Genomic DNA, 24,217 nt, shown 5'->3' on the forward strand with positions numbered 1-24,217 from the left:
CACATTCTGCTCTGTTCATTCATAACAGCAGGCATAATGCTCTGCTTCCTTTTCCTTGTGTTAGGCTCAATATGCCGCCCCACTCTCTATTAATAGTAGATGCCACATGCTCCTTCACTTATAATCTACACTAGACTCAACATTCTGCTCCACTCACTGTTAACCCTGGACTTGATGTTGGGCTCTGTTTGCTATAAACATTCAACCTGATATTCTTCCCCCTTCACTTTATTTTTTTGCATAAATTCAGGGACATTTAATCTATTCACAAAGTTGTATACCTTCACCACTATCTAATTCCAGATCATTTTCATCACCCCAAAAAGAAACCCCCATATTCATTAATAGTCACCCCTTGCTCCCCCCTCCACCAGCCTTCAGCGACCAGTAACCTACTTTCTATCTCTTTGGATTTGCCTATTCTAGATATTTCACATAAGTGGAATCATGTAACATGTGCACTTTTATAACTGGCTTCTTTCATTTAGGATCATGTTTTCAAAGTACATCCATGCTGTAGAAGGTATCAGTTCTTCCTTTCTTTTTGTGGCTGAAAAATATTCCATTGTGTAGATACATCACGTTTTGTTTAGCTCTTCATCAGTTGATGGACATTTAGGTTATTTTCACTTTTTGGCTATTTTAATAATGCTGCTATGAACATCTGTACAAGTTTTGTGTGGACATATGTTTCCAGCTCTCACAACTATATGCGTTAGAGTGGAATTGTTGGGTCATGTGTAATTATATGCTTAACTTTTTGAGGAACTGCCAAACGATTTTCCTAAGTGGCTACACCATTTTATAATCCTGCCAGGGTTCCAGTTTCTCCACATCCCCATTAATGCTTGTCATTCTCTGTCTTTTTTATTATAGACATCTTAATATCTGTGAAGTGGTATCTCACTATAGTTTTGATTTGCATTTTCCCAATGACTGATAATGTTGAGCACTTTTTCATGTGCTTATTGGCCGTTCCTATATCTTCTTTGGAGAAACTATTCAAAAATTCTGCCCACTTTTTATTTGGAGTATTTCTCTTTTTATTGTTGCATAATAGTTCTTTGTGCATTGTACATTTTAAAGCCTTATCAGACATACAGTCAGCAAATGTTTTCTCTCCTATGGGTTGTCTTTTCACTTGACTGATAATGCCCTTTATACCAAAACGTTTATGATTTTGATGAAATCTAATTTATATTTTCTGTTGTTGCTTGTGCTTTTGGTATCATATTTAAGAAATTAATGCCTAATCAAAACCATGAAGATTTACATGTATATTTTTTGTAAGGGTTTTATAGTTTAGCTCTAAATTTAGGGTTTCATTTCATTTTATTTTCATATATGGTATGAGGGAGGGATGTCATTCTTCTGCATGTGGATATCCAGTTATCCCTCCGTTGAAGTTACAACCTTCTCAAAAATCAATTGACTATAGATGTATGGGTTTATTTTTGGATTCTCAATTCTGTTCCATTTATCCATATATTGGTCTTTATGCCAGTGTCACACTTTTGATTACCATAGCTTTGTAGTAAGTTTTGAAATTGGGAAGTATGAGTCTTCCAATTTTGTTCCTTTTAAAGATGGTTTTGGCTATTCTGGGTCTCTTGTATTTCGATATGAATATAAATTTTAAGATCAGCTTGTAAAATTCTGCAATAACAACCCAAAAAAGGGATTTTGGTTAAAAATGCATTGAGTCTACGTAAGAATTTGGAGTATTGCCATCGTAATATTATTAAGTCTTCTAACCCATAGACACAGGATGTATTCCTATTTATTTAGGTCATACTTAATTTCATCCCACTGCTTTCTAGACCCCATAGTTCTAACAAGAAATCAGCAGTTAATCTTACTGAGGATACCTTGTACACGATGAGTTGCTTTTCTGTTGCTGCTTTCACAATTCTTTTTCTTTGACTTCTGACAGTTTGCCTATGGTGTGTCCAGGTGTGGATCCCTTAGAGTTTATCTTGCTTGGGGTACACTGCCCTTCTACATATGTACATTAGTGGTTTCATCAACTTTGAGAAAATTTTGGCCATTATTTCTTCAAATATTCTTTCTGCCTTTCTCTGTCTCTCCTTGTCTTCAGAGACATCCATTAAACATGTTAATGCATTTGATGGTTCCCCCACACAGCTGTGAGGCTCTGTTTATTTCCCTTCATTCTGTTCCTCAGGCAGGATAACCTCAAGTTCACTGATTCTTTCTTCTGTCTACTCAAATCGATGTTAATCCTCTCTAGTAAAATTTTCAGTTCAGTTATTTTACCTTTTAACTCCAGAATTTCTACTTGATTCTTTTTTTAAAATTTCTATCTCATGCTCTTTTGGGTGGGACTTTGTTGTCATACTTTTAGTTAGTTCTTTAGACAAGGTTTCTTTTTCTTCTTTGAACATATTAAAAATATAACTGATTTAAAGCATTTGTTTATTAAGTCCAACATCTGAGCTTCCTCAGGCACAACTCTTTTTAACTGCCTTTTTTCTTACGTATGGGCATGACTTAGTCAATCCAGGCTTCTCTAACAAAGCACCATAGTCTAAATGGCTTAAAAACAGCAAAAATTTATTTCTCACACTTCTAGGGGCTGGAAGTCCGAGGTCAGGGTGCCAGCATAGCTGGCTTGGTGAAGATCCTCTTCCAGTTGTGAACTGCTGACTTATTTTTGTACCCTCACGTGGTAACAAGAGAGCAAGCTAGCTCTCTGGACTCTCCTTAGAAAGGCAGAATCCCATTCATGAGGGCCCCACTCTCATGATCTCATTACTTCCATGGCCCCGTCTCCAGATACTATCACATTGTGATTAGGGTTTCAACATATGAATTTGGTGAGGACAAATATTCAGTCCATGGCATTGACCATACTTTCTTGTTTCTCTGCATAGTCTACATTTTTTTGTTGAAAAATTCACATTTTACATAATATAATGTGAAAATCTCTGAAAACTGGATTCTCCTCCCTCCTCAGGATTTATTGTTGTTGTTTGTTAGTTAAAGTAACTTTTGGAACTAATTCTGTAATATCTATATTCTTTATTTTGTGGGGCCACTGAAGTTTATACTCAGTTAGCTAAGTGGTTAGAAAAATTGGACAGAGATTTCCTTAAACGCCTGGACCCTAAAAATCTCCTAGCCTTTGCCTAGGGGCTTTGTGTGGGCATTAGGTTATCCTTTCAACAATCAGCTAAGCAATTTACAACTTTGCCTTAGCCTTTATTTCCAGTTTCCTCAGTGCATCAAGGTTAGCCAGAGTTGAGGGCTAAGAGCCTTCTCAGGTCTTCCCTGGGCACACACATCTGAGAATGCACATAGATTTCCAGGAATATATCTAGTTTCCTAAAGCTCCCTATGGACATCTCAATCCCCAGATTTTCCTTTTAAGCTTTTTGATCAACGTATTGTTTGTCTGAACTGTTACCAACTGCCTAATGCTGATGTAATGTTCAACAATTGCCAATGGTTGTTTTCAACAAATGCCTATAAGAAAAAGCCTGTTCACACTAGGCTAGCTCCAAATCAGGTCAAATAAACACAGCCTTGTGAGTGGGGTCTTTCAGTGAAACCACAAGACAGGTCAAAAACCAATTCTCTGAGAATGCAGCTTAAAAGATCCTACTTTGTCCTGCCCCATCAATAGCTATCAGGATACTGGTGTTCACTGTGCTTGCTGTTGGTTTTCAAGGCTAGCATGCAGCTGAGGATGAGAGGATGGGAATAGGGCAACTTAAAACACTGCAAAGCACCAGGGGAAATAAAAACATGTCCACACAATAACTTATACACTGATGTTCATTGCAGAATTATTCATAATAGCCAAAAGGTAGAAACAACCCAAATGCCCATCAACTGATGAATGGACCAACAATATGTGTTACATCCATACCATGGAATATTATTTGGCCATAAAAAGAATAAAATACTGGCACATGCTACAGTATGGATGAAATCTTGAAAACCTTAGGCTAAGTGAAAGAAACTAGTGTCATAAAAGGCCACAGATGGTATGATTCCATTCATATGAAATGTCTAGAACAGGGAAATCTATAGAGACAGAAAGTAGATTCATGGTTGCCTAGGACTGGAGGAAGAGAATGGGGGGAACAGGGGAATGACAGTTAAAAAGGTAGTAGGTTGATTTTTGAGGTGATGAAAACCTAAAATTGACTGTGATGATAGTTGCACATATTTACGAATGTATAAAGCCATTGAGCTGTACATGTTAAATGCGTATGGTGTGTGAATTATATCTCAATAAAGACAGGGGGATTAATGCCACTAAGCTTGCTGTTTGTACTGAGATTCAGTTGATTTTCTTAAATAAATGCTCACAGGATTGCTGTTAGCCTTTGATTAATTAACAGAGTTCTGAAAAAAGCTGGTTCTGACCATTTTTGATAGTGTCCTTGTTGCTTTTATGGGGGGAGAGTTTTCGTAGATCTCACACTGCCATTCTCACCGACATCCTCCATTTACTTTTAACACTGGCTACAACCTTCTGTTCGTATCACCCCTAGACTGAACACAACATTCTGTTCCACCAAATAATGATGCCACAAACACCCTCCTCCTCTCTTTGATGCTCTTCTAGGCACTGTATTCTTTTTTCACCAATATTCTGTCCAGTCTTCTTGAGGCATTTCTCTCTGCTCCCCTCCACACCCTCCAGCCTAGTATCCCAGCTGACAGGGGGCAGCAGTGGGTGATGGGGGCAGTTCCTGAGGAGCAGAAAACATCCCGCTGTACTCAGTATTTCACTCTCCTCGCCCCTTACTCCCCTGTGCCCCCCACCCCCGCTCCAGGTGTCCTACGTGAAAGCCATCGACATTTGGATGGCTGTGTGCCTGCTCTTCGTGTTCTCAGCCCTGCTCGAGTATGCCGCCGTCAACTTTGTGTCTCGGCAGCACAAAGAGCTGCTCCGATTCAGGAGGAAGCGAAGACATCACAAGGTAGGCCTTTGGGTCACTGCCCAAGGAGGGACAGCTGGTGGTGAACAGCAGCGTTCCAGGAAGCCTTATCTTGTGATACTTGTCTCCCTGGACCATCCTTCTCAGGGGGTAAAGCGGGCACAAAATAGGGGTTAAAGTCCTGGAAGTCCGAGCTTCCCCTCCCATAGATAATGCCCCGACCGAGTCTAGAGGCGGTCACTCTTCCAACCACAGTAACACTGAAGAAACGATCGGGTTCCAGCTGAGGACAGAACTGACAGAGCCGACACTGACGTAGCCAGAATAATAACTAGCTACAAGCACAAAGCATGGCAGGCCGAGGGATCTTTATGGGCGTTTCCCGCAAGAGAAGGCTGCATTAGTTCAATGGGCTTGGTTCCAAAGGGAACCGCACCACAAGAGATGAGATCTCACAGTACAATGTCCAATTTCCAGGCCTTTGTTTCTTTCTTTCAAGAAAAGGGCAGCCAGCAAGAGCCTCCCCCGGAGTGGGTTCTCTCACCTTATGGGCAACTGAAGGGAGAAATACTTTGGCAGGCCACCTCTGGAAAGTCACCCACCTTTGTTAACTCAGTGGTTGTGTGTCAACCAGCAAATGGCACTGGGGAGCATGTGGCCTGTGGGAGCAAACCGGCTCCACACCCTAGTCCGCGAGCACTTCCCCAGGAGAATTTCCTCCTCAGGGTCCGAGAACCCGCTTGTCTCTCCAGCCTCATCTTCATATCACTTTCTCCTTTCCTCCCTGAGCACCATCTACACTGGCTTTTCTCATAGTTCCTCAACATACACACAGGACTTCAGGTATCCTGTTCTCAACTCCTGAATTGCTCTTCCTGCGCACTCTGCTTGGTGTGAACCCACACATTTTCCAGTTCTCAGCTGAGGCATCTTCCCCTGACACCCTGGTCCAGGTGTAGGTTCTGTACTGAAGTGCTTAGGCAAGGCTGTTAAGTACGGTCGAGCAGGGTGTATCCTACCAGGGCCCCCAGCCAAGGAGGACTTGTCTAAGTCCTGCCCTGGCATGGACTGTATCAGCCAGAGGAAGGGATCCCAATTCATGCCCCCAGAGAGGGCGATGCCTTTCTTCTGATTTGCACAAAGACACTGTTTATGCTGGCAAAGACCATATTCTAATTGAACTCAATTTCTTTCCTTCCAAATGTGTATCTTGATTTATAATTATACATATAATTATGTGATTGTTTAATGTTCATCTTTCACTGAGTCATAAGCTCCGTAAGGGCAGGACCATGTCTACTCTTGCTCAGTGCTGTATCGCTGGTGCTTAACACAAGGCTTGATACATAGTGAACGTGCAATAAGTATTTGTTGAGCAAGTGGACAAAGGGATTAAAAAAAACACTAATGAAGAAAGTTAGGAGACCTTCCAATCAAAGAGGCTGCTTGGAAGTTTTTTCGGCAATGGATTAGGGCAACCAAGAACTCACACCCTGTGATCTGTCAGGCCATACCACATACCTGCCATACACCAAGGCTCTACCTGCTTTAGACTGACTGAAAACAGCTGTCTCCCCAGCTAGACGGGGCCCTGCACAACTCCAGGGGGTGCTATTTGCATAGCCTAAAATGTGAACGCAGCTCCCTGCAGATGTGTGATGTGGTGGGCCTACAGTTCCTCCAAAGGCTGCCTTTGCCAAATGCCTACCATGTTTCCACTCTAGGGGAAAACAAAAGCTTTCTCCCTGGCCAGGTCAAGTGTGAACAGGGCCACTGTGCAGGTGTAATCAGATTCTTCCGCGCAGTTCCCTCCTTGCTCTCTGACAGCATGTTAGTGCTGGAAGAGCTCTCAGAGAGCATCCCATCCACTCCTCCTGCGCAGACGAGGACAGTGGGGAGGAGCAAGTCACCAGGATTGTGGAGGCACTGATGGCAAAGGCAGGGAGGTGCTCCAAGACCCATGGTGGTTCTCAAAACACTGACCATACATCATCAGTTGCTTATCTGTTCATCAGCGTTTCCATCCGAAGCAGATAAAAATATTCCTGCATTTATTAGATCTTAAATAGGAGCTAAGATTTATCCTAAGGTGGAGACCAGAAACCAGTAGCTAGAAGGTCAAACTTACGACACAAATATCTTTAATTTCACTAGCAGCATTTTAAAAACCTAGAATCAACTGCCAGCGTTTAAAAGTCACACTTCAAGCTTCACTCAAAACACAGTCTCTGGTCCCGCTGGATTCACATCCCACAGGGTACAGGAGCGCTGCAAATGTCTTTGGGTAGGGAATGCATTCCACAGTCCCTTCTGAGTGGAGATTTTTTCACTTTATCACTCACATTTTCCCTGCCTGGCCCCTTGTGTGCATCCAAATTAATGTGACCTTGCACCCAAGGACTCTGAACTTGACCCAAATGTCAGAAACTGCAAGGACACAGAATTGGACTCACCCCAAAGAAGAGCTTCCTTGGAGTAAGGCCCTCCTCATGCGGCTTGCACGCTGGCAGTGCACAGGCTTGGGCTGTAGAAACCTCCTTTGAGCAGGAAGTTTGCAGAGGGGGTTTTAAGCCCCAGATGGTGAGTGAAGAGGAACTAGCTATGTGCCTGAGTTTCTCAGAGCCCGTGATCTTGGCCAGGCTCCTCAACTCCCACTATCCTCCCATGTTACCTCATTTGCTGGGCAGAAAGCATCTGGTCCTCAAATTCCCCAGCCAGCCTCATTAGTCAGATTATTAGGAGACCTCTGTGAGCCCGACTGGGCAGGCACACTACCAACCCCCCTGGGTTCTAGATTAGCTCTCAGGTTTCCCCTTCTCCATACCTGCGCAGCTCCAGAGACAGTTGGGCATTCGTCTCCTGCCATCTGCTGGCTGGAATAGGAATAGCAAGCTTTTGTCCAGTCATTTCTAGGAAAACTTCTCTCCTAGCAGGTCATTGCTAGCCATCTAACTGGATGGGGCCTCCATCCCGTCCCCTCTTATGTTTAACAGATCAGGAAAGCAGAGAATAATTCTCCCAAAGCTACATAGAAAGTTATAAAGTTTGGTGTCTCTTGCTGCATAACTAGAGGCCAGTGAAAAAAACGTTTTCAAGCACTCCACCCTGCAAGCAAGTGCAGATAAGCTGATGAGCAAGAGTCGGACCCAGCCTCCTGGGCTCAGGGTCCAGGACTTCGGCCAGCTTCCCCCAGCTCCTCTCCTTGGCCCTGGCACAAACCCTCTACTTCTGCCCTCTTCGTAGGCAAATGTTTATCAAGCCCCGATCTGCCAGGCACAGGATCCTGCAGATCAACATTTGCCAAAGATTTCTTAAGCATTCATCGTATGTCTCAAATCCTCCTGGTGCTGGGAATGCAACCCCATTAAAAAAAGGGGGATGTGGAGCAAGCTGGGACTGGGGAGTATATACAAGGAAACATTTAGTCAACAAATGTTTGCCAACTTTTGAGCTTCTCTCCAGGAAATACATTCATGTGTCCAGCGTTGAGGGTGCCACGAACATGACAGAATTTGCCTCCGCCTGCATGGATCTTACAGTCAAATGGGAGAGACAGACAATAATCAAGGAATACAATGTGATAACAGCTTTAAAATAAAAAAAATTAAAAAAAAGGGAGCGATGTAGAGGGAGCACACAGCAGAGCTACCTAGCCCATGCTTGGGCTCAGGGGAGCCTCTGAGCAGGAATTAGTTCAGTGAAAAGGAAGGCGGTAGAAGCAGGGGTGGGGCTAGGAGGGTGCCCTGGGCAGAGAGAAAGGCCTGAGTAGGGGCCCAGGGGGAAAGAGGAGTGTGGCGCTTTCCAACAGGTGGAGATACTACAGGGCGGCTGGAGCACAGAATGCCAGACAGAGGATGCACAGGTGGGAATGTTCAGGCCATCGAAGGATTTCCATTATCCTCAAGTCCATGGCAGCATATTTAAACAGTTCTCAGCCAAAGATGACCAATAAGATGTGTGTCACAACAACCCAGATGGGTTGGGGGTTGGGGAGCAGGCAGGAGGCAAGAGGAAAACGAGGCCGGAAGTTGTTACAACGAGCCCAGATGGCGGGCCGAGCTGGGGTGGCAGGACTAGAGCTGAGAGGCACTGGGGCTCCAAGGCTGTTTGCTGCCCCACCCAGGAATGAGCAAAAGACTGGGGGGCGACCCTAAAAGCCCTCACTATCTGGGAGGGCAGCACGAGCTGCTGAAGTCTCCCCCAGAGCCATGCGCTGACTCTCCAGCTCAGCTGAGACTGAGCACCACTCAGAGCTCACAAGGAAGACAACAAAGCTGGATGTGATGAGAGCAGACGAGAGTGTCTCTCTGCTCCAGACCAGGGCGAGGTCAGCCTGAGCAGGAAAGGGCCGCAGGCACTGGGGTAGCGAGCGCAAGGCAGGGAGGTGGGAATGCACACGGGAGGCCTGAGAACGTGCAGCAAAACGGGCAGGTGTGCCAAGCACAAGGTGGGGTGGGGGGAGTCTGTAAAGGTAAGCTGGGGCCAAATGGTGTAGGGCTTGAGTGATAACCTGATAAAAATCTAGAGGTGTGTCTAAGGTCACAACCGCCAGGGAAATGGGAACACGGAGGCAGGAAGCAGCTGTGGCTTTCCTGGCTTGTGAACGGAGGTGAGGGCCACAGCCGTGCTTCCTCCTGGACCGTGCGCCCCCTCCCCGCAGCCCGTGCGCAGAAGACATTAACTGGGGGGCAGGGTGGGGGAAGAGGACAAGGCGGCAACAGAGGCAAAGCAGGGGATCTTTCCAAATTGTCCCCTGGATGTCTAACGAAACAACATTCGGAGTGTCTGCTCGTCTATAACCTCTGATGGCCAGGAAATATTTTAAAGAGGTGGAGTGGGTCTTTTTCCCACGTAAAGGAGAAAATGAAATTAAGTCCTGAGACTCACAGAAGGAAGTCTTCTGAGGAAGTGACTTGTGTAGTGTCATACAGCCAGCAAGTGACGGAGGGGAGACCTGAACACAGGGCTCCAGACTCCACGCCCTGCTCCCATCCCCTGGTTTGCATCTGTTTCAGCATGCAAGCGGCGCCCCTCTATAAGGCGTAACTCCTCCGCCAGCCAAAAAGCCTTGGGGAACCTGGAGAGGTGCCGTCTGGGAGGCTGCGAGAGCCAGACGGGCACGGCCTGGCCCCCAGGGGAGTGCCTTGCAGGGAGGGTGCCCAGCCCCTGTCTTATTTTAAGTAGAGCCCCATGTTGAATCTATTCCAGGACGATGAGGCCGGGGAGGGCCGCTTCAACTTCTCTGCCTACGGGATGGGCCCAGCCTGCCTTCAGGCCAAGGATGGCATCTCAGTCAAGGGCGCCAACAACAACAACACCACCAACCCGCCTCCAGCACCGTCCAAGTCCCCAGAGGAGATGCGAAAACTCTTCATCCAGAGGGCCAAGAAGATCGACAAAATCTCCCGCATCGGCTTCCCCATGGCCTTCCTCATCTTCAACATGTTCTACTGGATCATCTACAAGATCGTCCGCAGGGAGGACGTCCACAACCAGTGACGGTCCGGGACGGAGGGAGGCTGGGAGAGGGTGGAGCGGGAATAGCACAGGAACCTGAGGGCCCAAGGGAGAGGATGGGACACGAGGGAGGGGCGCGCACAACTCTCTCCCTCTCTGCAGCCTGTGCAATCCCAAATGCAGTGATGCATGACTCAGAACGTGGCACTATCTATTTAACCTCGGGTGGCTGGGGGTGGGGGGGAGGGCAGGGCTTTTCTAATATAAGAACCGAGGGGCCGGGAGGAAGGGGAGGGTTTGGGGTGGGGGTGGTGGGGTGGGAGAAAACCGCTTTCAAAAATTCAAGTCCGCGGGCTGTGCAGTTTTCCTGTTGGGAAGGAGAGTGCAGTCTGCCCCAGAGCAGAGGGAAAGCAGTGTAATATATGATATATATTCATGCTTAATATTAATGCAAAACCACAAGAACAACAGATTTGTTTCTTAACCTATCAGCCTAGTAACTGCTTAAATTTTTAAAGTCAACGAGGTGATGGACAATTTCTCCCAGAGTGGAAAGTCACAAATCAGCTTGCTCTGGTGTGTGTCCCACATCACCCACCTCCAAAGGCCATGCGTCTCTCGGAACCGGCCCAGGTGGACACATGCCAAAAAGCCATTTTGCCTCTGCTTCAAGAGGGTTGTGCGGCCTGGGCAGCTGTAGTGGAAATAGGGGAAGGTGGAGAGAAGAGAAGGGAGTGACTGAAGAGATGGGGCATTTCAGAGGCCCAAGGATTGAGAATCAAGAGAACCCCACCTCAATCCTCATGTCTCCAGGCTAAGGACCTCTCTGGGCCCTCACGCTTCTGTGCTCCACCACCACCCGGAAATGGCCACTGCGGCTGTCCCATTATATTGCCAATATGCAATCTTTTTTATGGTTAAAAAAAACTAATAATCTTAAGAAATAATATGCAGATAGACTGAGTATATAAATGGATGCACTTTTTTCAGATGTCTATTTTTTTGGAGAGTCTCTCTGGAATCGTAAGCAGGTGTGTGTTGGAAGGAGGGGTCAGCAGGACGAAACAGATGTATGATGCTGCGGTTCCCCGAGCGCAGCTGCACGAGGGGAAAGGGTAGTACTGGGGCTGCGGCCGCTTAGGTACGCGCATACGGGTGGAAAGAGACGGTAACGTTTATAAAGTTGTTCGCTGAATTCCGACATTTCATACGCCACAAGTAAGGGGGGGAGCTGGGGGAGATGACCCGATTATATTTTTATAAGTCTGTTTTTTTGTTTGTTTTCCTTTTTGGTGCTTTGTTTGGCTTTAACATTTAGAAAAGTTAAGACAAATATTTCTCTTTCCCTCTCACTCTGAAGTGCCAGAAGCATCCCAGGATAGCTAGGGGACTGCGGGGGGGGGGGTACTAAGACATGGGCTGTGAGGGGCGGGGGAGCCAGCTCACGGCACAGGTGCTCACAGGTGGCAGGTCTGCAAGGCGGGCCGTGGAGTGGGGGGCGCTGTGTCCAGTCGCCCCGCCCGCTCTGTCAGCACCGCCGCACCTGATGGCACTGCTGTTTGTGGCGTCCTGCCCACTGTGCCCCTGGCTGGAATGCGGGGGCTACACTTCTTTCTTTGCACTTGAGCACCTTGGCTTTGGATCAGAGTGGCAGGGAGATGATGAGACACAGCTGACAGCCAGTTTGCACAGAGGCTGGGGTTTCACTTGTGTCTTTAGTGTATCCTCAACTTAGGGGAGGACAGAGATGAGACACTGGGAACCTAACTCCTCCCTAAAGCACCTTCCCCGGGGGAAACCCTCCCACCCCCAACAGCACAACCCTAGGAGCAGGCCAAGGCAAGGATCTAGCGACTTAGGTACAGGAAGTGCGCTGTGCAGCCAACACGCTGTTTGGCTTTGCTGCTTCGATGATAAAGCTGTTTATATCCAAATTCCAAGGTCAATGAATCATTGCCTTCCCTTCTCTTGGCCTGCGTAGACCAGAAAGCTGAACCGCATTCCAGCCTTGGAGGATGGGGGAATGGAACCTGGAATCCTTTTTCCTAAGAGGCATTGAGGGATGGGGAGCCAAGTGAGTGGGAGTCTCTGATTGAGGACCATCTTTTTCCCCATGACTAAGTGTCCACAGGAGGAAAACTTAAACAGAGGGACTTGAACAAACATGACCCGTTTAAGACTAGGACATCAGTGTTTGAACTGCTGTTAGCACCTTTCATGAGCACTGCATTCACTTTGTTTAAGGGGTGGGGGGACCCTCAATTCTCACGTGATGTGTGAGTCTTTGAAGAGGCTATCGGCCCCTTTCACTTGCACTTTATTCACTTCATTTAAGGAGAAAGTCATTTTTTAATAAAAAATAGAGAAGCCCTTCTCTCTACATGACTCATTACTAGACTAAATTGAGAATGTCTGAAGTCTAGGGGAATCAGGCAGCGAAGATGATAGGCCTCTCTCAGGGACTGAAGATGTTCCGCCCCTACTCAGACAGCAAAACCACACTGGCTCCTCATATGAGGTGTCTGGAATCTCCCCGAGACAGAGAAGTCACTGGGCCATTTGCCCAGCCTCTGCTGGGTCCTTGAACTTCTGCCACAATACCCAATGTGAGAGCCCCCCAGGGAGTGGTGGGTCTGGTTGATCGCATCCAGTAGACAATAGAAACACGTCTTTGAGACACAGAGCAGGGATGTCACTGAAAACGTCCCTCAGACTACTGTGAACCTGGTATCCCCCATAGGAAATACATACAAGTGGAGGCACAATCGCAGTGAAAAGAATGTGGATTTCAGCACTGGCACAGATATGCTGGGTGACCCTGGGCAAATTGCTAAGCTTTAGTTTGTCTAAGCACACAACAGGGAGAGCAGTGCAGGCGACTTCTAACTCTGTCCTAGCTCTGACTGTGCTGTGTGCTCTCCAGGAGGTTCACACAACAGGAAGGTCAATGTCACCGTGATTTCTGAACCCTCCAGGTGGCCAGGCACATACACGTGCACACATATATGGACACACAAAATTCTTGTTCCCTTTCTTCTTTGGAAAATTTGCAGACTTGTTTTTCCTTTTGCTCCACTTTATCAAAGGTGAACAGTGGTGGGGAAAGGACATCAATCACTACAAAGTCAAAAAAAATCCCATCATGAATTAGGAACGGTGCATGTTTAAGGAGAAGGCAGTACCCCTAGTATAATATAGTTAGGGTTTAGCAGTTAGTTACATAGATATCATCTTTAGAGAAAATCAAACGAGGTAATTTAGGCCAAATATTTTTTTTAGGTGGCTCTAACAAACAGGACAATACTTCCTGAGTTTCCTCTGCAGCTTTTGCACAGAGGATAAGCATGCCTTCGGGCTATACGTGCCAAGTGCTACAGTAGAGGGGAAAACTGATTTAGGAGTAATGGGTGGTTTACTGGTTTTCAAACCCTTTACATGTAGAGACCAGTATTTATGCATGGAAGGAGAACTGGGTACTGGCATAGAGGCATGGGTGATTTCACGCACCTCCAAAACTGCAGCTCTTCCCAGGAGCCAAATTTAGGAGATATCAATAAAGCAGATAATAATATCGATTCCTACCTATGAGTTTACAACTCATTTGTTTCAAGGGCAGCCAATAAATGGCTTAGCTCTGCATCCTCTGGTCCTTTCAAATATTCAAGAGTCCATTCTTGACTAAGGCTATAGGGAGTGACAAATGGCCAGGTACAAATAGAAAGAAAAATGGTGTGGGGTGAGGGGCGGCAGAGTCGGGAGAAAGACGGGGAAAGGGGGGAGAGAGATACCTTGAACTTCTCTATTTTTAGTTCAAGTCTAGAAAGACAAAAGGTCATTTGATCCAAATTATTTCTTCTTCTAAGCTGTCAATAAATAAGAAATATATCTCTCTGAGAAGTTCACTAGTAGTTTTCATAGGCTATTTTTCTCATACTGGGGAGAAAATGAGTATGATGGGAGATGGTCCCTTTCTTTGAAAATACGCATTTTTATGAGCATCATTAAAAAGAGATGAGATGGTGTTTTTGTGAGACTCCATGATATTAGATTGCAGAGTAGATTGGTACCCCAGCTAAGCTGGTACCATCACTGATAAGCCTTGTGAAAATTAGATGCCTTAGTTAATTGCAGCACACAGAAACTGAAGGGAGTTGAGTTATCATCCTGTCTGCAGTAACTGCCTCCTTAGGAGAAGCTGGCAAGCAGCAGGTACAATCTCTATCAGCTTCAGGATGGGGTCAAGATCTGAGATTTGCAGCTATTCCCCAGTCTGGCTGGAAGCCCAGCCTAGGGACGATGACTATCACTCTGGAAGCTATCAGATTTATTCAGTAAGCACCCTCTGCACATTCAGAAGGCTGCCCTCTACCCCAACTCTACAGAGGCAGGCAAGATCAGGTTTTCTCTGTGAGCTATGGTTTTCAGGTTGACTGGAAAGCTTGCATTCTGAGGGGCTGGTCAGGTCTGTTGAGAAACTGGTGAGTGGATCTCTACCCCTTGACAGAAAGCATCTTTAATGAACCAACCAGATCAACAACTCTCTAAGCAGGAAACATGTTCTTAAAGTATAATTTAGCTTTTTGTCCATCCACTAAGTCCCTTCTCTCAGAAACCAACTCCACTAATTTGAATGAAGAACCCTCCTCGTTTCCTGCAGCTCTAGGAAGCCAGGAACGGGAGCTCATCTGGACCAAAGAAAGGAGTGACAGACACAGGCTTTGTTCTGACTGAGCTGGGTTGTTGTTCTCCAACTACTTGTGGCAATTTAAGGAAAAGCACATGCTGGAAAGGCTTTGCTCTCAGTATATCCTGAAATCCAATGGACAGGGAGAACCTCCTTGGGTAGGCTGAAGTCCCTGTAGTAGTAAAGAACTTTTAAAAATCCTAAAATGCTGCCCTCCCCATCCCAGCCCAATGTTAAGAGAATGAAAGGGACTTCTTTCTGGCTGCCCAGTTGAAGACCCCAGGATATAAAGGAGGACAAGGGCCCCTTGCCAGCGCCTCTCCCAGGCCTGAGTCGTCTAGAATCTTGAGGGCTCAGACTGGAAGATGCCTCTACCGCGTTATTGTCCTGTTGCCTCCTTAAGGATTTCTCATAAACACAACGGCAGGCAATAGGTTTGCTCATACGCGGGTGCTATTTCATGCTGTTTTGATGGAGCTGTGTGGTGACTTAAAGCAATAATTAAGGTGCTTTACCATTCTTTGGAACAGCGAAATGAGTTCCAAAGTAGAAATTGTTGCCCAATCATTTTTAGGATCATTAAGGCTTCTCGAGCCAGCATCCAGGCCACTGCTTCTCCGTCTTTTGGTCCCACCCCACCTCCACTTTCTTCTGGCAGCGTGTTCTGTTTCATCAGTTTGTGCATCTCGACTCTGCCAGGAGATGCTGATGTCTTTCTGAGGGAGTGGGGAGTGGGGTGTTGGGGTGGGGACTAGAATGGACGTAGTGGCTCCCACCTCATTTGTTTTAACGCCGTGATTTCTATTCTTTCCTTTCGCTCTTGCATTTTGAAATTTCACTGCTCTGGAAAATTTCCATTGAAACAGGGGGTCAAGAAATCAGACTATAGAGAACGGCAAACCCAAAATATACCCCCCAGGGAGCTCAGTGACAAAAATTATATTCTACATAAGGCCATTAACCAGCTACAGAGCAGTACCAGCCAGCCAACGTGGGGATGAAAGACATGTGCTGGTTACATGCAGGCTGCAAGCACGACGGCTCTCCCATTCCCACGCTTGCCCTGCTCCCCAGCTCCCCACATTGCCTTGTTTTTGGCCTGCCTTCTTTCAGATTCAACTGCTTTCTTACACAACTGCAGAAACCCAGTATTCTGTTTAAGCACACCTGCCCTGTGAGGTGGACAGAGGTCAACGGGAAGTGGGTCCCCGTTACGACGCGACCTCAGGCTCACCATGGACACATAGGTAAGCTCCTTCACCTTTGTCGGCCTGCTCACCCCCCAGAAAGAGGAGCTGAGGGAGACTTTTCAAAGCCAAACTCTCGATACTTTGATGGGTTGTAGAAAAAAAAAAAAAAAAGAGTATACTGTGTATTGTAAAAGGTTTCACTGTTTCCCCATTTCAGTGTCAGGCTTGGAACGCCATCACAGGCCTTCAGTGGGGAGACAGGGAGACGTTAAAAAGAACAGCTTTGGTCCTCGAGGAGATTAGAGTCTTAATATTTTTGTTTTGCCGTGACAGCCTAGGTATTTCACGGTACTGACAGACTAGCTTCTCACCTGAGAATCCCATCAAACATCGGAACTACGTTCCATGCTGGTACATTAGCATGCATGTCCTGTGAAGGCTGTAACCCATTTCCCGTGACACTTGTTTGAATTCTGTCTGCCAGAGATTCTGGAAGAATCAAAGAGAAACGCATCAGAGCAGAACTTGTGAAATATCCCTAGGGAAGTAACTGCTGTGACTTCAAGTCCCCTCCCAGCCTGTCCCCTACACACCATTTAATCATAAGAAACTTCCACCAAGACTTAAGAATATTTTCCTCTGTCCCTGCTACTCCTGCAGATAAAGGCAAAAAAAAAAAAAAAAAAAAGGAAATGTTCCAGACCATTTGGAAGGTTCATCTGAATTCATACCATTAGCGCTAGGGTATACTAATAAGAAACATCATGGCAGGTAAGGCTGGACTTGAGCCAGCTCTCTCCACCTCCCCGACTCCCAAACAAAACCTCACCCTCACAACGATGTTTCTGAAACTGCTTCCACACTCTGTAGCTCCAGCAAACTCTCCTTCTAATCAGAAAACACTGCTTCTGTCTTTCTCAACAGAGAAGATTTATGCTTTATAGAAACAGAAGCTCTTCAAAATGTTTATAGGGTGACATTCTGACAAATGATCTTCACTCTCCCTTCATCTGGCCCTGAAATTAATAAGAATATTACAGATTGAAAATTCTTTTCTTGTTCCCAAAGTTAAAAATATTAATAATTTTTTTAATTTAGATTTCCCATAAGATAATAAAATGGAAGCAATGCTTCTGTTAGGAAACCAACCATTTCCTCCCCCTGCTCCTCATCACCATACAGCCACTTCCTTGCTCCTGAAAGATTCAAATCAGGGTTATTTTAAAAGACCCCTAGAATGGATAGATGTGTGATAAAACAAATACAGTGACACTATAACTGTATGGTCTAGGGGGTTAACAGAGAGAGGCACTGTAAAATTCTTTCCCATTTCCCCCTCCGTTTCCTCAGAGCCTCAGTCTTCCTGTCTGTACAACAGGAGCACTGAATGGTTGAGCTTGAAGAGTTTTCCCAGCTGTGAAGTTTTGGGGTTTTTTCTTTTTTTTTTAAGTCCACTTTTCTAGTTGTCTTTTAGTTGCAGAAGAAAACAGAAGGACTTCCCCAGGTTCTAAGGCGGTCTCAGGCTGCTTCTCCTCTCTGAACCCATCTGTGGTTTTCCTGGTGCTGGGCAGGGCACGAGCTTCCAATAAGGCTGAGACGCAAGTAGGCAAGTGGCCTTGAGTGAGGCCGTTCCCTCTTTGACCCTCAGGTTCTCTATGTCTCTGAGGATAATACCCACAGCACAGACCAGATAGAACGAAGGAATGATTGTTAACTCCACCTCCTCGTCGTAAACTGTAGAGCATTTTCATTGTCTCGACCTCTGAAATTCCTTATCACTTCTTCCTGTTTGCCAGAAGAGGTCATCAAAAAGCTTTCTTTCAGAATTGAGGTCGGCTCCTCAAGGGCCAAATCCACCGGCCCGAATGAGTAGCTGATTCAGCGACATTTCACGCCTGACCCCAGGGGTTCTCTCACTGGTGAGGGACCCCATGCTTGCCTCAAGAGCTTGTACACACATGGAGACCGAAATTCTAGGAGTGATTCCATTTACCAAGCATCTATGTCTTTTTCCCACCAAGACCATTTAAGTACCAACTAAATAGAAGGCATCACATGGAGCTCTGCGCATAGTGGTCGCTCACACGTAGACTGTTAACAGTTTGTGAATAAACCTTGACTATCACGACACTGTTGAACACCTACTGTATGTCAGACTCTTTATGTAATTTAATTCCCACAGTGGCCCTGATCTTATTTCCCCTTTTATAAACGAGGAAACTTAGGCTCAGAAAGGTTATTTTACTAGCCCACGTCAAAGCCTTGCTGAAGTTTGACATTATATAGGCAATGGGAAGCTAAGTTTTGGAATAGGCATGGCATCTTGTCTTTATCTCTTCCATTCGTGTTTGACTTCACTATTTCACTGTAGCCTTAGTCACCCGCCTGTAAAAAGCTCTTATTTTCCTAGATTGTTGAGCCTAACAGCAAGTAATTGATGTGGTAGTTTACTTTGTCATTAGAACCAGTATAGAGACGTTTGTTAGTTTTAACTTAAATGAATCTTACAACTGATAAAACACATGGTTCCTACTGCCTACGTACACTCCCACATACATAAATATAACCACCTGTATTTATGCTAAACGCCGAGGCATGCTGTCTTCTGCTAGCCTGGAAATCACATCTTGCTCAAGAACCAAACAAGACAATCCTTGGCCTTCCTCTCCTCAGAACTTGGTCCTGAACAATGTTAATGAGCCCACTTTAAAGGGCTGAGAGCCTAACAGTCCAGTTTTCGGTGCATGAAGGATCTGGAGTTGACATGGGGCCATGTTCTGGCTACAGAACTGGGGAAGAGAACAATTCACTGTGTACCTGGAATGGCTTGGCTTTGGCTGGAATCATGAGTAAGGACTAGACCTTTTCTGGAAGGCGTTCCTAAGTCTAGAACCCCTTCGAAACATTTACTCAACTAGGAACCTGCTACAAACAATACGAGGCCTAGGAATCAAAGATAAGCATCATCCCTAACGCCAGAACTCAACGATTTAGTGACGTCAGATGTGATACGAACAACTAATTAAAAGGAAGATGTGGTCACGCATGAGGCCAGGAGAGAAACTGTCTCGCAGGGACAATCCAAGGTCTCCTGGGGACGGGTCATTTGAACTCAGACTCCAAACGATAAGCTGTTTTCCACAGCAGTTCACTTTCTGGGTTTATGTAGCTGTGGACTCACCCACCTTTCAGAGGGCTAAACACAGGCAACCACTCCCCCCGAGCAGCTGCTGAGGTAGGAGCACCCGCTGTGAGGCGCCGTGGAACCGCCTGACCCCTGTCCCAGCACAGGAGGGCCTCCTGACGGTTCCTTACCTTCTCCAGGCCTCGGAAATCAAGTGGGAAAATGGAACTATAGGGAAATACATGGACGTAACCCTCCCCCACATACTCAAAAATATTTTAAGAAGCTACTACTTGTCTCCAAGTCCTTCTGTTCCTGACATGACAGCCCCTTAGGTAACTTGATGTGTACAAATGAGCCAGACTGGTCCATGCAATAGGCCTCTTCTTACTGCATTTCCTAGGACCCCCTTGGCCTCACCCATGACTCTTCTTCAACTGCAACCCCAAGTTTGGCCTGTGGCCTAACAGGACCATAAGCTACTAGCAGTGAGGCTAGCAATGTCTTGGCTACTGCTCTGAGCATCAGGGCAGCGACTTCTGTGTAGCTTGGGATGCTGGTGAGCAAACTGACACTGAACGGACCCTATCTAGTGACCACAAGTCAGTTTCAGTGAGTCTCCAGGCAACTGTTATGTCCTTGCTTTTGGATTTTTGCAGAATGCCTCGGCCTAGAGAAAGCAGCTCAAGGTTTGAGCTGGCAGCTGAAGAGATTTCAAAAGAAAGCGTTATAGCCAGAACTAGAATATACATATTCTTCCCAGTTTTTCTATCAGCTTTGTTTTTAACCTGCCTGTCTCCGCCTACCTATTTATTAAATCTATTATGGCAAGGCAGTGGACCATGAAAGCAGTGCATCAGCATAAAACACAGCTTCTTTTCTCACAATATAGGAAGGGATGATGGAAGTACCAAGATTATTATTCATGTGGAATGCAGGAAACGTGAGAGAGAAAGGAGGCCGCTATGGACCGGGCAGAAGATAAAGCATGAGGCGATTCATGGCTCAAGGGCCATTTGAGCAGTAGTACCTTAAAAACCATGAGAATTTGACGGATGCAAGGAGTATTCTGGCAGAAGGAACACGAGTCAAAATATGGAGGTAAATAATAAGGGGCACAACGTAGGCACAGTGACTACCAATTTGGCTAAAGCACAACGCACGGCAGGCACATCAGCAAAGAGACTTGGAATAATCAGAACAAGCTGACATATAGCACAAGGGTCAGGACTTTACTGAGTATGGCAGTCCTCAAGGACAGACCAGCAGGCTTTCCTGCAGGGGCAGAGCAGTTCATCCTATCCCTTCTCGGTAAGCTGATACTTCCAGCCTAACTCACATGTCCTTGTACTTTCTTGTGGGGAACTTACCTTTCCTTCATCTCAGCAGCAGATATACTTAGTACCCACTAGCATCTCACATCTTCAACGACATCAATCCAAGCCAGCAAGCACTGGGGGTCGGGGATATAGCTCAGTGGTAGAGCGTGTGCTTGGCATGCATGAGGTTCTGGGTTCAATCCCCAGTGCCTCCATTAAGGGGGAAAAATTGCATTAAGCGTTTAGTTTGTGCTACATAGGCAATAAAGGTATGGTAAAGTCATGGTTCTACACTAAGCTCACTGTTCTACAGTGATTCTGGAAAAGTTACTTCTAGAGTTCTATTTTAAGTCAAATAGCAGGCCAATACTTAGAACAATGCAGGTATTTCTAAAGGAGGGCTTGTGGTCCTGATCTATTTTTGTTGATCTGAAATATTAAACAAGCCAACCTAGAAGAACAGTGTAATCTAGCGTGTCTTTTTATTCTCAACTGTAACTGAAATTATCTTTTCCCAACCTAGAGAGAATCTCTCTATTCAAAGCAGGAAATCATGTCCATAAAGAAAAAAAGGCTCGGAGGGTGAAAAAGTCAAATATGAATAGAAAAAAAAGGATAAAATGTAACTGGTTTTTAGTAAGTCATTGCTTGTGGAAGTATTTAAAAAGAACAGTTTCTTTCAAAATGCTTTACCTTTCTCTAGGAAGAATATTTTGGGGAAAGAGGTTAGTATTACCTAGCCTAGTAAATGAAAGATTGCGCCAAATCTTTTTTAGAAGTGGTGCTCACGTTATCAATTAAGCAGTTTGCTAAACTCGATCTATTCCACATGAGATCTATCTCTACCTCATTTAAAGGTGTACCATGTTCAACAAGTCATTCAGCCTGAGTAGTAGGTAAGAGGCTAAAAAACCTGGCCACTCCCACAGTGCATTTCCGAGCGCTAAAAATTCATACTATTTCGTATCTTAATGGTTTAATCTTCCAATACTTAATCCATTATATTTTCAGCAGTAACAAAATTAGTGTATTAAATCCCAAAGGCGTGCATCTTGCTACTTAGCGTATTGAATATAGATAAAATTCCTACCCAGTGTGATTCCTGTGCATATCAAAAAAAGTGCAAAAAAATGTTCTCAAACAAAACAAAAGAAAAAAAGCAAGCTAAATAGCCAAGTTCTACTTTCAAGACAAACATACTAGGGACCTCAGCAGCCTCCATAAGTTTGAAATAGGACACAATGCACATCTTCACCTGCTATAATTAGACTTGAAATGTAAAATGTGAAACACAAAGTGACCAACACCAAAATCTCTTTTAAGCCTCTACATAAGGTTGCCAAAGGGTATCCATATGTCTGTCTGGATCAGTTCAAAATTGCTTTATCTAGAGTTGATGCAAACCACTGAAATGCAAATAACTAGTGTCATTTTGGGTAAAGAACAGTTGGAAAGGACAGTGACTGCTCACTTTCTAAGTGTTTAAACATACTAAAGTGCTTCAAAGTCACACACTATTTGATCCTCTCCCAGGATAGGCCATTTCCAGAGACATCATTCTCAGACTCGCCTAGCCCAGGGAACGCACGCGAGGAGACCCAATTACCTTGCAGCCATAGTTGTTGTCAACATCCCAGGGTCCTAGTTGGAAACTGGCCCATTAAAGAACTGGGGATGAACAGGACTACTTGATATCCAATTCACAGCTAAGACAACATTAATGAAAAAGCAGTGTTAGACTGATCTAAAACATTCCAACATGAGTTATAACATCACAATAAAGGCTCAGTCAGTCACTAATTTCTTTACATAATTTATCTGAGATTTAGTTAGCATCATTTCTAATTTTGACAAGATCCATCCACTAAGATCGGCCAGTTTCTGCCAAAAGAATCAGAGGGTGCCATCTCGAGTTGCCCCCCAAACTTGCCAAAGCAAATGACTTCTGTGTAACTGGAAGTCATCTCCAAAGGACGTGCCCTTCATGCCTCCCTCATTGCAATCATCTAGATATTTGCACAACAGACCTGCCCTTTGTCTTAAAAGTTGCCTGAAGTGATGCTTAAGCAGAAGAGCAAATCCCATGGTTCTTCTGCAAGTTATTTTACGTTTCCTTCTTTCCAGAAAGGTAGCTGGCAACTTAAATGTGACACAGTGGGGGTAAAAGTGAAATACTAACTTTCAACAGCTCCAGGGGATGTTACCTGAAACCTCACACTTTGATCATTACACTGTAACTATTCAAAGTTATTTTAAACCCAAAGAACAGAAAGGCACTGTTTAGTTCTTCAGGTCACAATGCCATCACTGGTTGGAGGTAAGAGAAACACAAATTACAATTCTGACTGTAATTCTGATCCTTTGAGATGTGAAAATCATGCTGGGCTGGGCACTGTTAGTTAAGCTACAAAGTGCTTCATCACCCAGGATGGAAGAGGTTCAAAGTGACTCATACTTCCATGTAAGACACTACAAAAATCACAAGCCCGTGAAGCAGTAAACTGACAGCTAGCCAAAGTAGAAGACATTTCTAAGCAGCAGCCTGGGGACAACTTACACAATTAACTGGCCTGGAAAATTGGGTCAGAATTACTCACAAAGCTCCTCATCCTTTCCCATAAGAAAATGTGATAGTATGTCTTTTATATGGAAATGTCTTTGAATATATGTGTACATTTGGTATGGCCTTAATGCTGCGGGTAAGGATTTGTTCGGCTACCACCTTAAGCAGCGTGTTAAGCAATTGCTTCCTTATTGTAGCATTTTTACTTCTCGCTGGACTCTTAACCCTGAGCAATCAATTCCCTTTAGTCCCTAATTCTTCCCTGTTTTTTGCATGAAATCATAAACGTTATGGCAGTTACTTTTTGGCTTGTAAAAAAAAAACCTATTTCTGCAGTTTGAAGATGGAATGTAAAATTTCTGTGATACATGTATATAAAAATATATTTATTGAACCATCCATATACACATATCCATGCTGATTCCAATGGAAAAAAATTAAAGTTTTCTGCAATTTTCTCTGTGGTTAACTTATAGTTGTTACCGTTTAACCAACTTTACATATGGGAGAACTTTTGAAGTCGGAGAACTTCTGACGTCTTGCAATTACCTAAGAGAAACCTACATATCACCTGGAAAACATCATTTCACTTGACAAGGCTTTATGCTGTTCATTCAAGACATATTTATTGATAGGTGCTATGGGAGATACAAAGATGACTCAGACACAGACCCTGCCCGTAAGGAGCTTACAGTCTAGTAGGGGAGATAGAACACAAACATGGGATACACGATCAGAGCTAGGTTTCAGTAAGATGAGTCTAATACTGTGTAGAAAGTAGGCTGGGGAGAGGTAAAGGCAGGAGAGGCCACTACATTATGTAGGTGAGGGGGAAAGAGATGCCGAAGACCTGAGGTAGAACTGACAGGACTTAGCTAGAGACTGGATGTGGGAGGAAGCAAACGGAAGCAGGTGATGTAGACTCACAGCATGGGTGGTGACAAACTGAGGACAAAGGACGAGGTCT

General features: G+C 45.0%; 1 protein-coding gene, 1 long non-coding RNA gene and 1 other non-coding gene across 3 annotated transcripts in view; 2 read left to right on the forward strand and 1 right to left on the reverse strand.

The window, feature by feature from the left end:
- Positions 1-10,563, forward strand: part of GLRA1 (glycine receptor alpha 1) — a 79,902-nt gene extending 69,339 nt beyond the window's left edge. Inside the window, exons 8-9 of the mRNA XM_006214956.3 lie at positions 4,809-4,955; positions 10,098-10,563. Coding sequence (XP_006215018.2) covers positions 4,809-4,955; positions 10,098-10,412 — 462 coding nt within the window. The 3' untranslated portion in view covers positions 10,413-10,563. The remainder of the gene's footprint in view (positions 1-4,808; positions 4,956-10,097) is intronic.
- A 2,613-nt stretch (positions 10,564-13,176) lies between these two features.
- Positions 13,177-22,395, reverse strand: LOC140691228 (uncharacterized). The gene is made up of 4 exons (XR_012066798.1): positions 22,294-22,395; positions 17,074-17,260; positions 16,616-16,733; positions 13,177-13,487 (listed from the first exon to the last, which is right to left on the reverse strand). It is a non-coding gene; the product is annotated as an uncharacterized lncRNA (long non-coding RNA).
- On the forward strand, positions 20,831-20,902 carry TRNAA-GGC (transfer RNA alanine (anticodon GGC)). The gene has a single exon. It is a non-coding gene; the product is annotated as a tRNA-Ala (tRNA).
- Positions 22,396-24,217: the final 1,822 nt, after the last annotated feature.

This window comes from Vicugna pacos, chromosome 3, assembly GCF_048564905.1.
Source record: "Vicugna pacos chromosome 3, VicPac4, whole genome shotgun sequence".
NCBI lineage: Eukaryota > Metazoa > Chordata > Mammalia > Artiodactyla > Camelidae > Vicugna > Vicugna pacos.